The 20,723-nt window shown below is 48.8% G+C and overlaps 1 protein-coding gene across 1 annotated transcript in view; it reads left to right on the top strand.

Moving 5' to 3' along the window:
• Window positions 1-20,723, top strand: part of DIAPH1 (diaphanous related formin 1) — a 978,623-nt gene that overhangs the window by 434,342 nt on the left and 523,558 nt on the right. Inside the window, exon 12 of the mRNA XM_069199475.1 lies at window positions 11,584-11,700. Within this exon, the coding sequence (XP_069055576.1) occupies window positions 11,584-11,700 (117 nt within the window). The remainder of the gene's footprint in view (window positions 1-11,583; window positions 11,701-20,723) is intronic.

Here is a 20,723-nt window from a genome sequence, read left to right as displayed (position 1 = left end):
TTCATGAGTTGGTGTAAATGGAAGTCTTGTAGCTTCTTTAAAACCAGGAGGGTAGAGTCCCGGGACATTGCTGAATCAGTACCTTCCTAATATAGATCACTCCAGTATTTTTTTCATATCTAGCTTTTGCATCATGTGTGGCTTGCCTCTCTGGCCTCAAAGACCCTCCCCTGCTCCTGCTGCGGGGTCCGAACTCCACATGGGAGCAGCTGCCTTCTCTGCTTGCATGTCTCCATGTGAAGCCTCCCATCTAGTAGGTGAGCTCATGGCCTTTTCACACTTTTAAACACTTGTCAATCACCTTTTCCTATTAGCTTAGTGCCAGCCCACATAGCAAGGTCTTTTCCTCATGCTTGTCAAACCATGAGGTCTCAAAAGTGGAGTGTATCTTAAGTGACCCTTGTGAGATTTTGGGTTGTTGGTTGACTGGGGTGTGAGCTTTGGTGAAAAGGATTAACCACAAAAAGTCACTAAGCTAACTGGTGCTTAACTCTGGGTAGCTTGGCACAAAAAGCAGTTAGGCTAAGCTTGGAGGCATTGTGTACTGTATCTGATATAGATTGCTAGCTACAGATTCCTTACCGTAGAATTATCCCAGACATCAACTGGATCCGGAAGATATTTTGTGAGCTGTACCCCAACGCCAGTAGGTGGCTTCGATCAACTCCATATGCCTCGCTGGCATTGTCTGTGTTGGAAGTGACGTCCCACATATATAGGCACCACCCAGGCATGATTACATTAATTATTTTCTTTCCGCGCCAGCCAGCACAGATCCAGGAAGAGCTACCCCTTCAATCTTTTTTGACTGAGCTTTTTTTGACTTTTTGTCATAGCTTCTAGAGGTTTATGTCCTGGTGTGGTAAGATGTCTTCCAAAAAGGCCGGCTTCAAGCCCTGCAACGTGTGCCACCAGCGATATAGTTGGCGGACCTGCAACTTGTTTGCATATGGTGTCTCAAGCGCGACCATGACCAGAAGTCATGCTCCGACTGTCACGCGATGAACTCGAAGGCCTTTAGGCCAGTCCAGGTGCTGGTCTAGAGGAAGGTCCTTGGAGCAGTTGGGGAGTCCAAACTCATCATACTGCGCCGACGGGAACCTTGCCTCCCAGATCAGACCCTGAGCCCTATTCCTTGTGCTCGGTCTTGGGGAGGAATGGGGAGGGGTCACTGGATCCTGAAATCCAGCCTTGTGAAGACTTGGACTAGTGTGAGGTTCTGGGTGAAGCCAGTGGTCTGGATACTTCCACCAGATGCTGGCATGACTCCTACTGTGGCTACGGTGGAGGGGTATATTTCGCAGTGGTAGTGAAGAGGACTGCTGAGGCCCTCAACCCTCAGTTGCTGTCAGTGGTGATCAAGACTAATGTCTGGACTGAGGTGCTTCAGCTGAGAGTCTCCCTATCTTAATTGCTTCTCTCATTTAATGAGTCCATCACTGATGTCCTTTTGGGTACCTGATCCAAACCCAATACAGGGGCTCCTGTGAACAGAACAATCACCCTTTGCCACCACCCCGCCCCAGGGGACTCAAGTTTTATCACCGAACACACCACCCCTGAACGTTTGGTGGTCTAGGCTTCAACCTCTCATTTAAACCCTGGCACGTTCCCTACTGCTCCACCGAATAGGGGATCCAAGACGCTGGAGACAATAGGGAAGAAGATGTTTTCTTCCACAAGCCTAGTATTTCAGTCTGCATACCTCTTGGGCTGCAATTTACACGCTCTGTGGGATGCAGTTGCGCAAGTGCTGCCTACAGTCCTGGAGGAGGACTGGGCCTGTGCTCTTCCAAGCAGTAGCAAATGGGAGGGATACAGCTAAGTTCACAATCAGATGTGGACTCAACATGACTGGCTTACTAGGCAGACCAGTTTCATCAACAGTGGCCCTTAGGCATCGCGGCTGGCTAGACACAGCTGGCTTTTCGGAGGATGTCACGTCTTCTTTGATGGACATGACCTTTAATAGCTCCCGTCTCTTTGGAGACAAAGCAGATTCAGTGCTTGTGAGATTCAAGGACTACAGCCCGATCTTTAGGGCTGTCGTCTGTCTCGCACCATCCCCATTCCACTTTTTGTCCATTCTGTGGCTATGGAAAAGAGGCTACCAACCGCACCAGTTCCTGCCCAGCCACCGTGCCGCGCACGGTATCTGGCTCGTGTGTGGCTGAGGGCGTTGCATCCATAAGGCACATGGACCAGGTAGACAGAGGTCGGGTCATTCCACCACCCCTCCCTCAGCTGCAACCTCCAAATCATCCTAGTCTGCCCTTATACCATCACATGCATTTAGTTGGTGGCAGGATCAGTCATCACCAGACCCACTGGCAGTCCATAACATCAAACAGATGGGTCTTGCCGTTGGTCTGAACAGGCGCTATCCCTCCCCTTCCTGACATCACCACCCTCCCCCCCACTAAACCCGCTCCCCTACGCCACCAACTCAAGACAGGCAGATGGAGGATCATCTTTCTCTTCTCCACAAGGAAGATGTGGTTCTCTTGCTCGAAGGAGCCATAGAAAGGGTCCAATGCCAAAAGTAGGATGTGGTTGTATTCCCGCTACTTTCTGGTGCCAAAGGAGGACTCCATCCTTCACCCTATCCTAGATCTGCGGCCCCTCAACTACTTCCTCAAGAAGGAAAAGTCTGAAATGCTCGCCTTGGCTCAGGTTCTCTGTGCCCTGGACCCATGAGACTGAATGGTAGCATTGGACTTACAGGATGCATATTTTCACACCCCCGTCCTGGCTTCAAACAGACGTTGCCTGCTGTTCACTGTCGGCCACTAGCATTTTCAGTTTGCTGGGCTCCATTTTGGCCTGATCAGTTCTCTTCTGGGGCTTCAGCAAGATGATGGTGGGGGTTTCAGCTCATCTGCGCAGATATGGGGTGTCAGTCTTCCCTTAACTCGGCCACTGGCAGTTGGAGGCAGGCTCACCACATGCTGTTGTGTCCCACGACAAGACTACTGCAAGCCTCCTGGACTCACAGCGGTTAATTATAAACCTGCCAAACTCACCTCAGATGCTCCCTTTCATAGGAGCTTTTCTGGACACGGTGCAGTTTCGGGCTTATTCTCCTGAGCGACGAGTTGAGGATATTCAAGCTCAGCTATGATACCGATGTTTCAGCCTCTATCCTGGATTTTGATGAGACTGACTTTACGGCTGCTGAAACTCCTGGCCTTCTGCATCCTGCTTGGTGACACATGCATGCTGGCATATGCTGGTTGTGCAGTGGGACCTGAAGTTCCAAAGGGTGCATCATCAGGGGAATCTCTCTGACATGCTCCAGATCTCGGAGGAAACTGCAAAATAATCTGCAGTGGTGGTTGATGACCGCTTTAGGACAGCGGCAAATCCCTCTGCCTACCTCAACCAGATCTCACACTAGTGACAGATGTGTCACTCCTGAGACGGGGTGGCCACCTGGGAGAGGTAGAAATCAGAGGACTCTGGTCTCTGGCAGAATCCTGACTCCACATCAATTTGCTGGAGTTATGGGCAATCCGATAGGCATTGAAGGCATTCCTACCTTCCATCAAGGGAAGGTTGATGCAGGTGTTCACGGACAACGCCACCACCATGTGGTAACTGCAACAAACGGGTTGGGTAGGGTTGTGGACCTTACGCCAAGATGCCCTGTGTCTCTGGTCATGGCCTGAACGTCTGGGCATTTCCTTGGTGGTTCAACACCTGGCAGGCTCACTGAATAGCTGGGTGGACTAACTCAGCTGCAGAAACTTAGGGAATCACAAATGGTCTCTCCATCCAGAGGTAGTACAAGTTATCTTTCAGCAGTTGGGAGAGCCTTGGTTAGATCTGTTCGCCTCTGCAGAGAACCCCCAGTGTCAGCAGTTTTGCACGCTGGAGTTTCCATAGCTGCTCTCACTAGGTAACGCTTCTTGTCTACAGTGGAGCTCAAGCCTTCAGTATGCATTTTGACCATACCACTCCTGCTCAGAGTTCTCAAAAAGATCAAGAGCGGCCAAAGTCATCCTTGTTGCACCGGATTGGGCACAGAGATTTCTGGTATCCCGAACTACTGAGCTTGGCAATCGATCCTTCGATCAGGCTGCCCCTTCGGGAGGATCTCCTTTCGCAGCAGCAGAAGGTTCTCCACCAGAACCTGTCCAGAAGTCTGTGATGTTATCTTTGCAGCCAGGCATTCTCCACTAAGCTGGTGAATGCCTGCTGTTGGAAGAAATTTGTGGGTTGGTGTTCTGACAGAAATGTTGATCCCCTTTCTGCCCCTCTTTCTCTGGTTCTTCTATTCATTCTATCTCTTTCCCAGCACGGCTGTGCTATGGGCACTAGTAAAGGTTATCTTTCTGCTATCTCTGCATTCCCCAAATTGCCTGATCAACCCTCTCTGTTCAGATCTCGTATTGTACATAGATTCTTGAAAGGTTTGGTTCATCTTTTTCCCCCCTTCTCCTTTTATCATGCCAAAGTGGGACTTGAATCTAGTGCTTACATTCTTATTGCGCGCTTCCTTAGAGCTGGTTCACAATTGTCACCTGCGGTTACTCACTGTCAAAACTGCATTTCCCGTGGCTATAACATCTGCTCGATTAGTTTCAGGCCTTATCATCTTAGCCACCCTATTTATCCATTCATCCTGATAAAGTGGTGCTTCGCCAAAACAGGCGGTGGCATTCTACCTTGACCACACACAGGTATTCTGCGTGGGGTATGTCGGAGCTAAGAAGGGTTGTGCTGTGCAGAAAAGGACCATCTCCAAATAGGTCATGCTTTGCATTAAAATCTGCTACACATTGGCTAAGAAGCAATCCCCTGAGGGCTTGCACCCTCATTCCACCAGAGCCAAAGTTGCAACCACTGTTTTAGCACGGAGAGTTCTGGTCCTGGATATTTGCCAGGCAGCACCTTGAGCCTCTCTGCACACATTTAACAAACACTACTGCCTGGACAGTGAGCTCTGTCGTGACGGGCATTTTGCCTGTTTGGTCCTGCAGGACTTCCTCATCTAAAATTATCTGCAGACCCATCTTGGGGGATGGTATTGCTTGGGTATCTATTCTGAATTAAGGAATATGCAGCTAGAAGTCTCTATCAGGTGAACAATTTACTTACCTTTCGTAACTCCCTATCTGGTAGAGGCTATATCTAGCTGCAGATTCCTTACCGGACCATCCATTGTCTCCGCTCCGCAAACAGATTTCTAGGGACAGGGCTAAATCCCTTTTAGGGCCCTAGTTATCCATACAAGTGGTCAGTGCTTCTGGTGTGGAAAGTCATGAAAAGCAACTGACGTCAGCGTGCCTGAGTGGTACCTATATAGGTGCTGGGGACATCACTTCCTGCACGGACGAAGCATGCAGAGCAAATTAAGGCCTCCTACCAGCATGCAGGGGTGTACTGCTCATGACAAATCTTCCACATCCAGTCTGACGCCTGGGATAATTCTAAGGTAAGAAATCTACAGCTAGATATAGTCTCTACCAGACAAAGCTCTACCGAAGGTAAGTAACTTGTTCATTTATGCAGCACACAAATGGTAGTAAAGAGAAAACACAACACAACACAAGAAAAACCCCAAACCATTTGAGAAATGCATAGTAAATTATAATGTTATTTTACATGAAAACAACAAAAATTCCAATCAGTAGAACCGGAGTTATGAATTTTTTAAGTTTTTAGTCAAAACTAGCTCCTAAAATATCACAGTGCAAACTGCATACATCTAGTTGCGCAAGACCAGGTCAAAGTCTAAAAATATGCCATACTTGCGATGGAGCGCGGTTCGGATACATGAAGTGGATTGGGCCTAGTCAGCGCCTACCTATGGTCTTAGAAGAAATTCTGAGAAAAAGTGTGTTAGTAAAGTTCAGCAGGACAAGGCACAGGAGGTGTCGAAGTAGGGAGCGTTGTAGTCAGATGGCCTTTTGTCAAAGCCATGATTAAGATTTTTACATTCTGACTTACTCCTCAAAATGGAAGTTGAAAATCTCTGGCCTGGCAAGGCAGTGGGATGTAACTGAAGACAATTCCATACTTTGGTGAAGGGCTTGCTGCTGTGGAGAAGAATGTAGCAGGAGAAGTTGCAAAGGGAATTCGACTGGCGATACACCTTGGGTAGATAGGTGAACAGGTTGGTCCCGATCTCCTCCTGGTTCTCAGAGCAGATTTTAGGCAAAATGTTTTTAAGTCCTCAGTTTTAGGGTTTGTCCATCTGGGCACCTTAAGAACCATAACCAAGGGTCCAGGACTCCTCTTGGGGGTTCAGAAGTCACCCAGGCTGGGTCCTGGTGCAGGATGAAGATAGTGTGAGACTTTTAGCTCCCTGTGGCTGTGAACAGGATGCCAATAAACTAGCCCTTGGAGTCATTCTGGTAGTCCATGGTGCAGGTGAAGATGTAGGGCTCATCATCAGGGATGGTCTGTGAGGGTTCAAGGCAGGTTCGAGGCATTGAAACACTCCGTCCCAGGACAGCTGCAGTCTGGCAGAGTATGCAGCAGGTCACAGGTGCAGGCAATCCTGAGTTTCCTTCCGCAGGTCCATTAGTAAACAGAAGAGTGGGTCTGAAGGTCCTATTTTTATACCCTAGTGCCCTATTTGTTGAAGGCGGGAGAAGCTTCTGGAAAGGTTCTTTGAAGTGCATGGAATTTCCTGACTCCCCATGCCCTGACTCTGAGCTGGCTGCAGAGACAATGCAGGGTCTTAGGCATTTTGTGTGAAGGCAGAGCACAGTCTTTTCAGTCATAAGTGGAGCTGTGCTCTGCTCAGATCCCCCACCCCATTCTGCCAGCAGATGGCTCAGTGAGGCATCTCACCCGTATTGTATGACGGTCTGGGAGGAATTCACAAAGTCTGTCAGCTACATTGAGTGATTTGACCCAAGAGACGCTGCAGGCACAAAGGGCTATGGGCAGAAAAGTGCCTGCTAAAAGTAGCAATTTTGAAATTGTAGTGAAAATTCTGACTTTCCCATTAAAGCGGGTTTATCATTGCAATTTCATAGATACCCAACATAACATAACTATCTCCTCCCACTTTGGAATTACAGCGTATTAAATGTAATAATGAATCCCCAATATTATTCTATGGGAGAGACTGAAGTGTAGGACACACAGTAGTGAAAAACGAATTTAAGAGATTTTTACCACCATTATACGTAAAGGTTAAAAGTACATGCCTAGCCTTTTAATTACACAGCACACTGCCCTGTGGGCTACCTTGGGCCTTGTAAGGAAATGCCTCCTTGGCATGGTTACCCCCTGACTTTTTGCCTTTTGCTGATGCCAGTTATGATTGAAAGTGTGCTGGGACCCTGCTAACCAGGCTCCAGCACCAGTGTTCTTTCCCTAAACTGTGCATTGTTCCCACAATTGGCACAACCCTGGTACCCAGATAAGTCCCTTGTAAATGGTACCTCTGGTACCAAGGGCCCTGGTGCCAGGGAAGGTATCTAAGAGCTGCAGCATGTATTATGCCACCCTGGCGACTCCTCATTCAGCACATGCACACTGCCTCACAGCTTGTGTGTGTTGGTGGGGAGAAAATGACTAAGTCGACATGGCACTCCCCTCAGACTATCATGCCAACCTCACACTGCCTATGGCATAGGTAAGTCACCCCTCTAGCAGGCCTTACAGCCCTAAGGCAGGGTGCACTATACCACAGGTGAGGGCATATGTGCATGAGCATTGGGCCCCTACAGTGTCTAAGCAAAACCTTAGACATTGTAAGTGCAGGGTATCCATAAAGAGTATATGGTCTGGGAGTTTGTCACATACAAACTCCACAGTTCCATAATGGCTACACTGAAATCTGGGAAGTTTGGTATTAAACTTCTGAGCACAATAAATGCACACTGATGCCAGTATGGAATTTATTGTAAAAAGCATCCAGAGGGCATCTTAGAGATGTCCCCTGAATACCATTCCGACTCCTAGTGCTAGGCTGACCAGTTTCTGCCAGCCTGCCACAACCAGACGAGTTGCTAGCCACATGGGGAGAGTGCCTTTGTCACTCTGTGGCCAGGAACAAAGCCTGTACTGGGTGGTGGTGCTTCTCACCTCCCCCTGCAGGGACTGTAACATCTGGCAGTGAGCCTGAAAGGCTCATGCCTTTTGTTACAGCTCCCCAGGGCATCCCAGCTAGTGGAGATGCCCGCCCCTCCGGCCACTGCCCCCACCTTTGGCGGCAAGGCTGGAGGAGATAATGAGAAAAACAACGAGGAGTCACCCACCAGTCAGGACAGCCCCAAGGTGTCCTGAGCTGAGGTGACCCCTACCTTTAGAAATCCTCCATCTTAAGTTTGGAGGATTCCCCCAATAGGATTAGGGATGTGCCCCCCCTATCCTCAGGGAGGAGGCACAAAGAGGGTGTAGCCACCCTCCAGGACAGTAGCCATTGGCTACTGCCTTCCTGACCTAAACGCACCCCTAAAGTTAGTATTTAGGGGCACCCCAGGACACAGGAAATCTGATTCCTGCAACCTGAAACAAGAAGGACATCTGCTGACCTGAAAGCCCTGCAGAGATGACAGAGACGACAACCGCTTTGGCACCAGCCTTACCGACCTGTCTCTTGACTCAAAGAAAACTGCACAGCGATGCATCCGACAGGGACCAGCGACCTCTGAAGCCTCAGAGGACTGCCCTGAAACCCGAAGGACAATAAACTCCAGAGAACAGCTGCACTGTTCACCCCCAGCAACATCTTTGCAACAAAGAAGCAACTTTTAAAGAACTCACTCTTCCCGCCGGAAGCTTGGGACTTCACCCTCTGTACCCGACGCCCCTGGCTCGAGCTTCAGAGAACCAACATTACAGGGAGGACTCCCAGGCGACTGCGGCCTCGTGAGTTACCCGAGACGACCCCCTGGACCCCTACGGCGACGCATGCAGAGAGAATCTAGAGGCTCCCTCTGACCGCGACTGCCTGCAACAAAGAACCCGACGCCTGGACCAAGCACTGCACCCGCAGCCCCCAGGACCAGAAGGAACCGAACTTCAGTGCAAGAGTGACCATCAGTCAACCCTCTGCCTAGCCCAGTTGGTGGCTGGCCGGAGAAGCCCCCCTGTGCCCTGCCTGCACCGCTAGAGTGGCCCCCGGGTCCCTCCATTGATTTCTATTACAAACCCGATGCCCTCTTTGCACACTGCACCTGGCCGCCCCTGTGCAGCTGAGGGTGTGTTTTGTGTGCCTACTTGTGTCGTCCCCCCCACCCCCCCAGCGCTCTACAAAACCCCCCTGGTCTGTCCTCCGAGGATGCGGGTACTTACCTGCTGGCAGACTGGAACTGGAGCACCCTTCTTCATAGGCGCCTATGTGTTTTGGGCCCTCCTTTGACCACTGCACCTGACCGGCCCTGTGTTGCTGTGCGGTGACTTTGGGGTTGCCTTGAACCCCCAACGGTGGGCTGCCTATGCCCAGGAACTTGTAAGTGCCTTACTTACCTAAAAAAAATAACCATTACTTACCTTCCCCAGGAACTGTTTATTTTTGCACTGTGTCCACTTTTAAAATAGCTTATTGCCATTTTAACTAAAACTGTGTATGTTACTGCTCTAATTCAAAGTTCCTAACTTACCTGTGTGGAGTACCGTGCATTTTATGTATTTACTTCAAATCTTGAACTTGTGGTTCTAAAAATAAATTAAGAAAATATATTTTTATATATAAAAACTATTGGCCTGGAGTTATGTCTTTGAGTGTGTGTTCCTCATTTATTGCCTGCGTGTGTACAACAATTGCTTGACACTACCCTCTGATAAGCCTACTACTCGACCACACTACCACTAAATAGAGCATTAGAATTATCTAATTTTGCCTCTATCTTACCTCTAAGGGGAACCCTTGGACTCTGTGCACACTTTCTCTTACTTTGAGATAGTATATACATAGCCAACTTCCTACAGGTCTACCTTAGGGGAGACACATCAAATAAAATGGATGCTTAAGGCTTGGTAAGGCAGTTTAATTCCCAAGTCGACATGTTTCAAAGTGCTACTTAAGTGGATGGCACTATAAGTGCTGCAGGCCCTCTGGTAACATTTAATTTACAGGCCCTGTACATTGTATATCACTTTACAACGGACTTGTAAGTGAATTAAATACACCAGTTAGGTTTATGCCATTCAATCAGGTTTAAGGGAGTGAGCAAAAGCACTTCAGCATGTTAGCAGTGGTGAAGTGTGCAGAGTCCTAGGGTCAACAAAGGCTAATTTCAGCAAAAAGTAGTGGTAAAGTAGGCAAGTATTTGGGGGACGACCACTCTAAGGCTGCCTGGTTTAATACTCCCTCTCCTCCCGTTGTTTTCTTTTACTTGAATCAATAACCTTCTTAAATGGGGTTTCCTTCCCCAGGGATTGCCATCTCTGTCAGTAGTTACTGATGATTGCTGTATGGCCTAGAGGTCACCCATTGGACATCTCTAGACTTATTGTATTTGATTATTGAAAAAATCCGCTTACAACATTGGTCTGCTGGAATTCAAGGTAGTCCATCCTAGTCTGCTCTTGTGCAACCGTGTATTGCTTAAAGAAATGTCAAGGACTCTGATTGGGTCAATTGTGGAATCTCTCCCTTTTTTATTGTTCTAATATGTTTTATCAAGCCTGATTCGTTACTACTTTTTATTGGACTGATCTTGACTGTTACTAATTTTTCAGTGATTGCCAAAACACTTATCATTCCAATACTGGATGGTTTAAAGATACTTACATAAGTTAGAACACCTTTGAATTTGTCATTTGTAGGAAGCTAGTTAAGGGACCTGAGGCATTTTCCTAGTGTTTCTAAGAACTCTTATCAAGAAAGGTTGAGGGACACTTTGCCCAAAAGAGAGTAGGTTTCTTATCTCCAAAGATGTCTTACAAGCAGTCCATACGTCCACGCACATATGTTACAGGTATAAGTACCACCTTGATAGGATTGTTCTTCCTTTTGTTTCTCTCTTCATGGCTCTTCCAATACCCTGGAGGACAGAAGCTTGCTAATATATTTTATTATTGATCGATATAATAAGGGTACCATAGTGGAGAAAAGTTACTTAACTCTTCCACCACGTATCCATTGTATAAGTCGACATTACATTCATAAGCAGCCCACCTACATTCTAGATAAAGCAGTTAAATTGGAATGAGTGATGCAGGCCTTACTACTTCATTCTCAAACAATATTGAGAATTCAATTGCTATTGTGATTGTAGTGTTTCTGATGTCTGAAATTGACAGTTGACGTTTCTTTTTTCATAAGGTCGTGCATATAAAAAATACTTTTTTTCATTTTTTTCTTAAAATGAAGAAGAAAAAAGCAGCAACACAAGTTCATGCATTTGATATCTTTTTATGCAGTAGGGTGAGGTGCGTGCAAAGAAAAGTAGAATGACTCCACTTGGTTCAGCATGTGTATTGGGAAATTATTTGTCTGCATGTGTTGCATTACTATAGGTTTCAGCTAGACCATCCTATTTTTTTAATCTTATGGTGATTGTTCTTTGCAGAACTTTTGAAGGTCCCTCGAATTAGTTTATTTAGAAATCTGTGAGAGCGGTGTTTAGCTAAGTTTATGTGAGCTATGTTATTTTTCCTTAACTGTATCCCCACTGACTTCGAAGAGATCTTCCAGATTATTTTAAATACAGTGAAAGATTCTAGGGCAGAACAGATACTACTCTCCATTTTGCAACACCTGCTGCTCATCCGAAACGACTATGAAGCCAGGTACGACCAACCTGAAAATAAAGTTTGAACGCTGATGTAGTTTCTGTGAAACCTGTGTTGGCTAAATTCTGCGTAATGATGCTACTGATAACAAGTTCCAACATTATCACAAGTTGAGATGTTCCCCTTCTTTGTGAGATGCTTCATAAAACAATTCAGTCTTTTGTATTTGTATTTATTAGAGTTTTGTAAGAAGTGATGTTTAGGCCAATTTTCCACCATTTTTAGCAAAAGTATCAGTGACTTGTCTTTTGTGAAGCAGGCTGTTTTGCTATCTTTAGACTTCGGTTAAATTATAACCATTTTAATTGTGTTCTTGTGTCAACCCAGGCAGTAAACTACAGCAGTGGTATTACAGAATAAATTGCTGTAGGACGGGAGGGATTGTAACTGAACAGCAGCATGACAATATCCCTTATAAATGTTCCAATCAGTAGCCATTTTGCAATAGCCACTATTTGCTAGGGTCAGCACGATCAGAAACATTTGTCCCTTTTCCGACCTCCGTTATGCGAAAGGGCTTCCTCTTGCTTACCCTTTCCCCAGATAAGCCAATTGCTCTCCCTCTCCTGGGCACCACCCTGCTGTGTGGCCCCTTGGCACACAAGCAGTTCTGCAGCATGATCATTCCAACCCACTTTAATAAGTAGTGCATGATAGCAGTGTTAATATGCCCATTTCTTTCTTTTATGGCACTAACTCCTTCCCCATCAGTGAGTGTTCTGTGTGACCACCTGATTGACTACAGTCATTCAATGGCTGCTTTACAGTCAGAAGTATATAATTGGTTAGGGGGAGGTGTGTCAAGCAGAAACATCTCTGTTTAGTGGATACCATTCTGTGAAAAGGGGTCTGTCTGTGTGAGGGTAAGGAAGCTTGTATTGCCGCTGCCGGCACTGTACCTATGAATCCATTTATGTTTATGTGCGTGTGAGATATCTGGATTGCTGTTTCCTGCTTAGGTTGAAGCCGGCTTGCGGCACTGTCCGGTTTCCTGAGGACATCTTGGGGACATGTAGAAAGCTTCCTTGGGAATGCATTTTGCCCATTTCTTGCCATTGGCTTTGTGGTTTGTAACTCACACTTCCCTCCTTGCAATTTGCTGGCTGTATTTTTTTTAGGATGCCCAGCTTAAGTTTCCCCCTTCCCTTGCCTAAACCTTTTTTACTGTGTCCTTCCTAGATCTCACTTTCTGTAAACAAGCCTTTAAGTCAAGTTCTTGTACTGTGAAATTTGCAGTGCATTTAAATATAATGGTCGGATGTCAGGCTGTATCTTCAGAAGGAACTTGTTGTTTACTTTTCTTTCTGTGACTTTTTTTAGTGAGAGTATTTATAGGAAAGCAAGAGGAATGCAGATTACTCTCCCCATGGAGTCTGCTCATGCCCCTCCTATGCTCCAGTTTATGAGGCTGTAACAAAACCCTTAAAATAGGTCGAAAGGGAGGGGAGATGCATGTACATAGTGTGACAGTGCTAAACAAATATTCCTGTTGAGGTTCTCTACTCCATTGCACTCGATGCCACAGCACTCTACACCTCACTACTCCACTCTGTGCCACTGCATTCTACCCCGCACCATTCTATGCCAATGCGTTCCACGTCGCTCTACTCTAAACTACTGAAGTCTACACCAGTATACTCAACATCACTTTACTAAAAAATGATGTACTCTATGCCAGTGCACTCTACACCAACTACTCTACACCACTGCACTCTACATCACTATACTCTACAACACTCTGTGCCACAGTGTGCTATGCCACTGTTCTACTCTGCACCACTCTATGCCACTGCACTCTGACACTCTACTCTGCAAGACTGCACTGTCATTCTGCACTCCCCACCACTGAACTCAACACAACTGTACTCTGCCCCACTGTACGATATGCCACTCTACACCATTGCGCTCTGTCATTGCACTGTACACCGCTGTATTCTACTCTGTGCCACTCTACGCCACTCTATTCTGCACCTCTACTTTATGCCACTGCACTGTACTCTGCACCACTCAACTCGAAGCCACTCTACTGCACTCTACGCCTTTACACTTTTGTAAGGAAATGCCTCCTTCGCATGGTTAACCCCTGACTTTTTGCCTTTGCTGATGCCAAGTTATAATTTGAAAGTGTGCTGAGGCCTGCTAACCAGGACCAGCACCAGTGTTCTTTCCCTAAGCTGTACCTTTGTCTCCACAATTGGCACACCCTGGCATCCAGGTAAGTCCCTTGTAACTGGTACCCCTGGTACCAAGGGCCCTGATGCCAGGGAGGGTCTGTAAGGACTGCAGCATGTCTTATGCCACCCTGGGGACCCCTCACTCAGCACAGACACACTGCTTGCCAGCTTGTGTGTGCTGGTGGGGAGAAAATGACTAAGTCGACATGGCACTCCCCTCAGGGTGCCATGCCAACCTTACACTGCCTATGGCATAGATAAGTCACCCCTCTAGCAGGCCTTACAGCCCTAAGGCAGGGTGCACTATACCACAGGTGAGGGCATAGGTGCATGAGCCCTATGCCCCTACAGTGACTAAGCAAAACCTTAGACATTGTAACTGCAGGGTAGCCATAAGAGTATATGGTCTGGGAGTCTGTCATTCACGAACTCCACAGCACCATAATGGCTACACTGAAAACTGGGAAGTTTGTTATCAAACTTCTCAGCACAATAATTGCACACTGATGCCAGTGTACATTTTGTTGTGAAATACACCCAGAGGGCATCTTACAGATGCCCCCTGAAAACATACCCGACTTCCAGTGTGGGCTGACTAGTTTTTGCCAGCCTGCCACACACCAGACATGTTGCTGGCCACATGGGGAAGCGTGCCTTTATCACTCTGTGGCCAGTAACAAAGCCTGTACTGGGTGGAGGTGCTTCTCACCTCCCCCTGCAGGAACTGTAACACCTGGCGGTGAGCCTCAAAGGCTCACCCCCTTTGTTACAGCGCCACAGGGCATCCCAGCTAGTGGAGATGCCTGCCCCCCTCCGGCCACGGCCCCACTTTTGGCGTCAAGGCCGGAGGCAATAATGAGAAAAACAAGGAGTCGTCACTGGCCAGTCAGGACAACCCCTAAGGTGTCCTGAGCTGAGGTGACTCTGACTTTTAGAAATCCTCCATCTTGCAGATGGAGGATTCCCCCAATAGCATTAGGGATGTGCCCCCCTCCCCTCAGGGAGGAGGCACAAAGAGGGTGTAGCCACCCGCAGGGCTAGTAGCCATTGGCTACTAACCTCCCAGACCTAAACACAACCCTAAATTGAGTATTTAGGGGCCCCCAGAACCAAGCAAGATAGATTCCTGCAACCTGAAGATGAAGAAGGACTGCTAACCTGAAGCCCTGCAGAGAAGACTGAGACACCGACTGCTTTGGCCCCAGCCCTACCGGCCTGTCTCCCGACTTCGAGAAAAACTGCAACAGCAACGCATCCCCCAGGGTCCAGCGACTTCAGAAGCCTCAGAGGACTACCCTGCATCTAAAAGGACCAAGAACTCCCCAGGAAAGCTGCCCTGTTCCAAAGAAATTGCAACTTTGCAACAAAGAAGCAACTTTTAAAGACCACACGTTTCCCGCCGGTAGTGTGATACTTTCCACTCTGCACCCGACGCCCCCGGCTCACCCTGCGGAAAACTAACTCTACAAGGAGGACTCCCCGGCGACTGCGAGCCCGTGAGTAGCCAGAGTTGACCCCCCGGGTCCCCCGCAGCGACGCCTGCAGAGGGAATCCAGAGGCTCCCCCTGACCGTGACTGCCTGCTTCAAAGAACCCGACGCCTGGGAAACACACTGCACCCCCAGCCCCCAGGACCTTAAGGATCCGACCTCCACTGCAGAAGCGACCCCCAGGTGGCCCTCTCCCTAGCCCAGGTGGTGGCTACCCCGAGGAGCCCCCGTGCCTGCCTGCATCGCTGAAGAGACCCCTGGGTCTCCCATTGAAACGTATTGCAAACCCGACGCCTGTTTGCACTCTGTACCCGGCCGCCCCTGTGCCGCTGAGGGTGTACTTTTTGTGCTGACTTGTGTCCCCCCGGTGCCCTACAAAACCTCCCTGGTCTGCCCTCCGAAGTCGCTGGTACTTACCTGCTGGCAGACTAGAACCAGAGCACACCTATCTCCATAGAAACCTATGCGTTTTGGGCACCACTTTGACCTCTGCACCTGACCGGCCCTCAGCTGCTCGTGTGGTAACTTTGGGGTTGCCCTGAACCCTCAACGGTGGGCTACTTTGGACCCAACTTTGAACCCTGTAAGTGCTTTACTTACCTGCAAAACTAACCAATACTTACCTCTCCCAGGAACTGTTGAATTTTGCAGTGTCCAATTTCAAAATAGCTTATTGCCATTTTTGCCAAAACTGTACATGCTATTGTGATGATTCAAAGTTCCTAAGATACCTGAGTGAAATACCTTTCATTTAAAGCATTGTTTGCAAATCTTGAACCTGTGGTTCTTAAAATAAACTAAGAAAATATCTATATAAATATCTATTTTCTATATAAAAACCTATTGGCCTGGAATTGTCTTTGAGTGTGTGTTCCTCATTTATTTGCCTGTGTGTGTAAAACAAATGCTTAACACTACCTTCTGAAAAGCATACTGCTCGACCACACTACCACAAAACAGAGCATTAGAATTATCTCTTTTTGCCACTATCTTACCTCTAAGGGGAACCCTTGGACTCTATGCATGCTATTTCTTACTTTGAAATAGTACATACAGAGCCAACTTCCTACAACTCTGCATCACTCCATGCCACTCTAATCTATTATGCACCACTGCACTCCAGGCCACGCACTGTACATGATGCTACTCTACGCCACTCTACACCCCTCTACTCTACCTTGCACCTCTCCAGTCTATCCTGAGCCACTTCATTTCACTCCACTCTATAATAATCTACTCTATGCCACTGCACTCAACACTGCACCACTCTACTCTGAGTCACTGCACTCTACGTCAATGTACTCTACACCACTTTACTCAAAACCAATGCACTCTATGGTACTGCCGTCTACTCTACCCCACTCTACGATACTTCACTCTAGGCCACCTGATGACCCTACACTCCACAATATTGTACTTTTATGCTTTACGTATCTGATAGAGACTTCTAGTTGAAGATTCCTTAGCATTTTCCTCCATGCATCAGACTGGATCCGGAGATTTGTTTCTTCGAGCAATACTCTTGCGAGTAGGTGGCTTTGGTCGACTCCGTGGTCGACATTGGCATACTGTGATGAGATCTGGAGTAGTACATAGACGCCGCCTAGAGCAGTGACATCAGTTCTTTTCTTTCCACGCCACGCGCTGATCGTGATAGAGCTACCCTGTTCTCCTTTTGACTGATTTCGACTCTCTTGTCGAGTTTTTGGTGAATTTTTGGTACATTGAGATGTCCCCAAAGACCGGTTTTAAGACGTGCTTGGACTGTCGCCACATGATGTCGGTGACGGATCTGCATCAGGTCGGTTTGTGGTGTTTGGAGCGCGACCACAACCCGAAGTCATGCTCCGAGTGCCGGGCCATGCATCTGAAGGCCTTGAGGGAGCGGTCCCGCAAGCTCATGGCGGGCCAGCACTAGACTCCGCGTAGGTCCCGGCCTCGATAGAGGGGAAGGTCTCTAGACCGCTCGCGGAGCCACCACCATTCTTCTTCCTCCATGTCTTCGTTCCCAGGTAAGGAGGAGAAGAAGTCGAAGCGGGAGGAGCGTTGACGCTCAAGGCCTCTGTCTTCGGATCCTGCTTCTGCATCCGCTCCCCCGAATTTCTGGGAGCCGGAGCGACCCCTGCCCAATTGAAAGAGTTTTATGAGGCCTCATTTTTGGCAGATCGGCCCGATACGGTGCCATCGGGCCCAAGGGGTTCGATCAGGGGCCTTTGAGTTCCGCTCCGGCGGCTTCGGCTCTGGCCACTGAGTAGCTCCGCACAGACGCCGGTCGTACCACTGAGATCTTCCCCGGCGCCGGTTCAATTGTCGACGCTCCCGACATCGGTGGTGCCCACCTTCAACGTTGACTCGATCCTCATCCCCGACGACTTGGAGTCAGAACTGCCTTTGATGGGGCCTACTCACTCCAGGTCAGATTTGAACCCTTTTTCATATGGGTACGAATTCGGGGAAGGATTGGAGGGGTCCCTGGAACCTTATGAATACCAGGATGACCCTAATTTAGACTGGGCACAGGAGTTGGGCGAGGCTGGTGGCCTGGACACTTCTCCAGATGCTGGCATGCTGTCTCCGCCTACTGTGGCTACGGTGGAGGGAGCACCTTATTCTGTGGTGGTCAGTAGGGCAGATGAGGTCCTTGGCCTTGAGGTGTCTACTGTACAGGTCAGGTCAAATCTCCTGTCCGAGGTGCTTCAGCCAGGGGCTTCCACATCTGAACGCCTTCTGCCATTCAGTGAAGCCCTCACCAATGTCATCTTGGGTACTTGGTCCAAACCCAACACAGGGGCTCCTGTGAACAGGACTGTTGCACGCCGCCGTTGGACTGTCCCGAATTATCCTAAATTCCTGTCCCAACACCCCATGCCTGAGAGTCTTGCCATCCAGACTTCCTCTGGTGCATTCCCTTCTGCACCCCCAAGGTAGGGAATGAAAAAGGCTGGAACAATTTGGAAAGATGTTTTCTTCCTCCAGTCTTGCGCTGCACAGATACCGGAGGAGGTCCATGCTATTGTCTCCTAAGCTGTCACCGATGGGAGAGATGCTGTGAGGTTCATGATCCTATGTGGGCAGGACATGACCGACTCTCTAGGCAGATCAGGTGCGACGATGGCTTTGAGGCGCCACGTCTGGTTGCATACTTCTGTTTTTTTTTTTTTTTTTGGTGGATGTCCAAAAGTCTCTTCCGAACATGCCCTTTGATGGCTCCCGTCTCTTTGGAGACAAAATGGACTCCGGCTTGGAGAGGCTCAAGGACTCGCGGGCTATGACTCGGTCCCTTGGCCTTTCCACTGCCCCTCGCCCCCAAGAAGTCTGCCTTTTTTCCCTTTCATGGCCACAGAAGGGGCTCCCTGTTGCGTCCCCAACCCAGCCACGTGCCACCCATGCAGTTCAGCTGCTGCGTGGCCAGGGACACGGAATCCCACGTGGATGTGGGTCATTGAACCTGAGATCTGCCCATTCCACCCCTGCCCCCGCTGCAACCTCCAAACCCTCCTAGCCCATCCCTTCACTCTGATCCAGTTGGCAGCAGTAATTGCCATCACCTGCCCCACTGGGAATCCATCACTACGGACAGGTCAATCAATCAGGGAATTTGTAAAGCGCACTACTAATCCGTGAGGTTCTCAAGGCGCCGAGGGGAGCCGGACTGCTACTGCTCGAACAGCCATGTCTTGAGATCTTCTCCTGAAGATAAGGAGGTCCTTGGTCTGACGCAGGTGGGTGGGAAGAGTGTTCCATGTCTTGGGTGCGAGAACGATCTGCCGCCGGTGGTTGTTCTGTGGATGCGTGAGGCGGTGGCGAGGGCAAGGTCGGTGGCAGCGAAGCTGTTGGGTCGGGGTGTAGAAGGAGAGCCATCTGTTGAAGTATTCTGGTCCAGTGTTGTGCAGTGCCTTGTGAGTGTGGTTGAGGAGTTTTAACGTGATTCTCTTGTTGATGGGGAGCCAATGTAGGTCTCTCAGGTGGGCTGTGATGTGGCAGTGGCGGGGGATGTCCAGGATGAGGTGTGCAGAGGCGTTCTGGATGTCTTGCAGTCTTTTCTCGAGTTTGGCCATGGTTCCTGCGTAGAGGGCATTGCTGTGAGTGGGTTTTGCAGATAGTTCGAAAGAGCTACTCCCTTCCCTTTTTAATCTGCCCCACTAGCCATGCCTCCATCAGTCAGCAATCTTCTGGAGGATCATTTGGCACTTTTCCACCAGGAAGTCGCAGCTCTCTTGGCCAAGGGAGCCATAGAGAAGGTCCCTGTGCCAGAAGTAGGTTTTGGTTTTTATTCCCGCTACTTTCTGGTGCCGAAAAAGGATAAGGGCTCACTTCCTATCCTAGATCTTCAGGACCTCAATTACTTCCTCAGAAGGAGAAATTCAAAAGGCTCACAATGGCTCAGGTCCTGTCTGCTTTGGACCCAGGAGACTGGATGGTAGCGTTGGACTTGCAGGACGCTTATTTCCACATTCCCATCTTACCTGCCCACAGACATTACCTGCGATTCATGGTAGGTCACGAGCACTATCAGTTTACTGTGCTCCCCTTCGGCCTTACCAGCGCCCCTTGGATGTTTATGAAAGTGATGGCAGTGGTTGCACCTCATCTGCGCAGGTTAGGGGTTTCAGTTTTTCCCTACCTCGACGACTGGCTGTTGTAGGTGGACTTGCCCCAGAAAGCCGTCTCCCACCTTCAGACTACGGCGGGCCTCCTGCACACCCTGGGGTTTACTGTCAACATGCTGAAGTCACACCTGACTCCCTCTCAGACGCTCTCTTTCATCGGAGCTGTTCTGAACACAGTGCAGTTTCAGGCTTATCCTCCCGAAAAGCGGGTCCAAATATTCGGGCTAGGATTCCAATCTTTCAGCCTCTGTCTTGGGTTTTGGTGAGACTGACTCTGAGGGCTAATGGACTCCTGCATCCTGCTAGTAACTCATGCTAAATGGCATATGGGCGCTCTGCAGTGGGACTTGAAGTTCTAGTGGGTGCAACATCAGGGAAACCTCTCTGACATGGTCCAGATCTCGGACGGGACTGTGAAAGAGCTGCAGTGGTGGCTTTCGAATACGCATTGGATCCATGGCAGATCCCTCTCCCTTCTCCAGCCAGGTCTATCCATTGTAACAGATTCACCACTTCTGGGTTGGGGCAGCCACATGGGAGAGGTGGAGATCAGAGGCCTCTGGTCTCTGGCTGAGTCTGGGCTTGAGGCCTGAGTTGAAAGTATTTCTTCCCTCTCTCAAAGGGAAAGTAGTGCAAGTGTTCAGACAATACTACTGCCATGTGGTACTGAATCAAACAGGGTGGAGTAGGGTCCTGGACCCTTTGTCAGGAGGTACTGCACCTCTGGACATGGCTGGAACATCAGGG

The sequence above is a fragment of the Pleurodeles waltl genome, chromosome 7 (assembly GCF_031143425.1).
Source record: "Pleurodeles waltl isolate 20211129_DDA chromosome 7, aPleWal1.hap1.20221129, whole genome shotgun sequence".
Lineage (NCBI taxonomy): Eukaryota > Metazoa > Chordata > Amphibia > Caudata > Salamandridae > Pleurodeles > Pleurodeles waltl.
The sequence above is the reverse complement of the archived record's forward strand: the minus strand, read 5'-3'. Positions and strand labels throughout refer to the sequence as shown.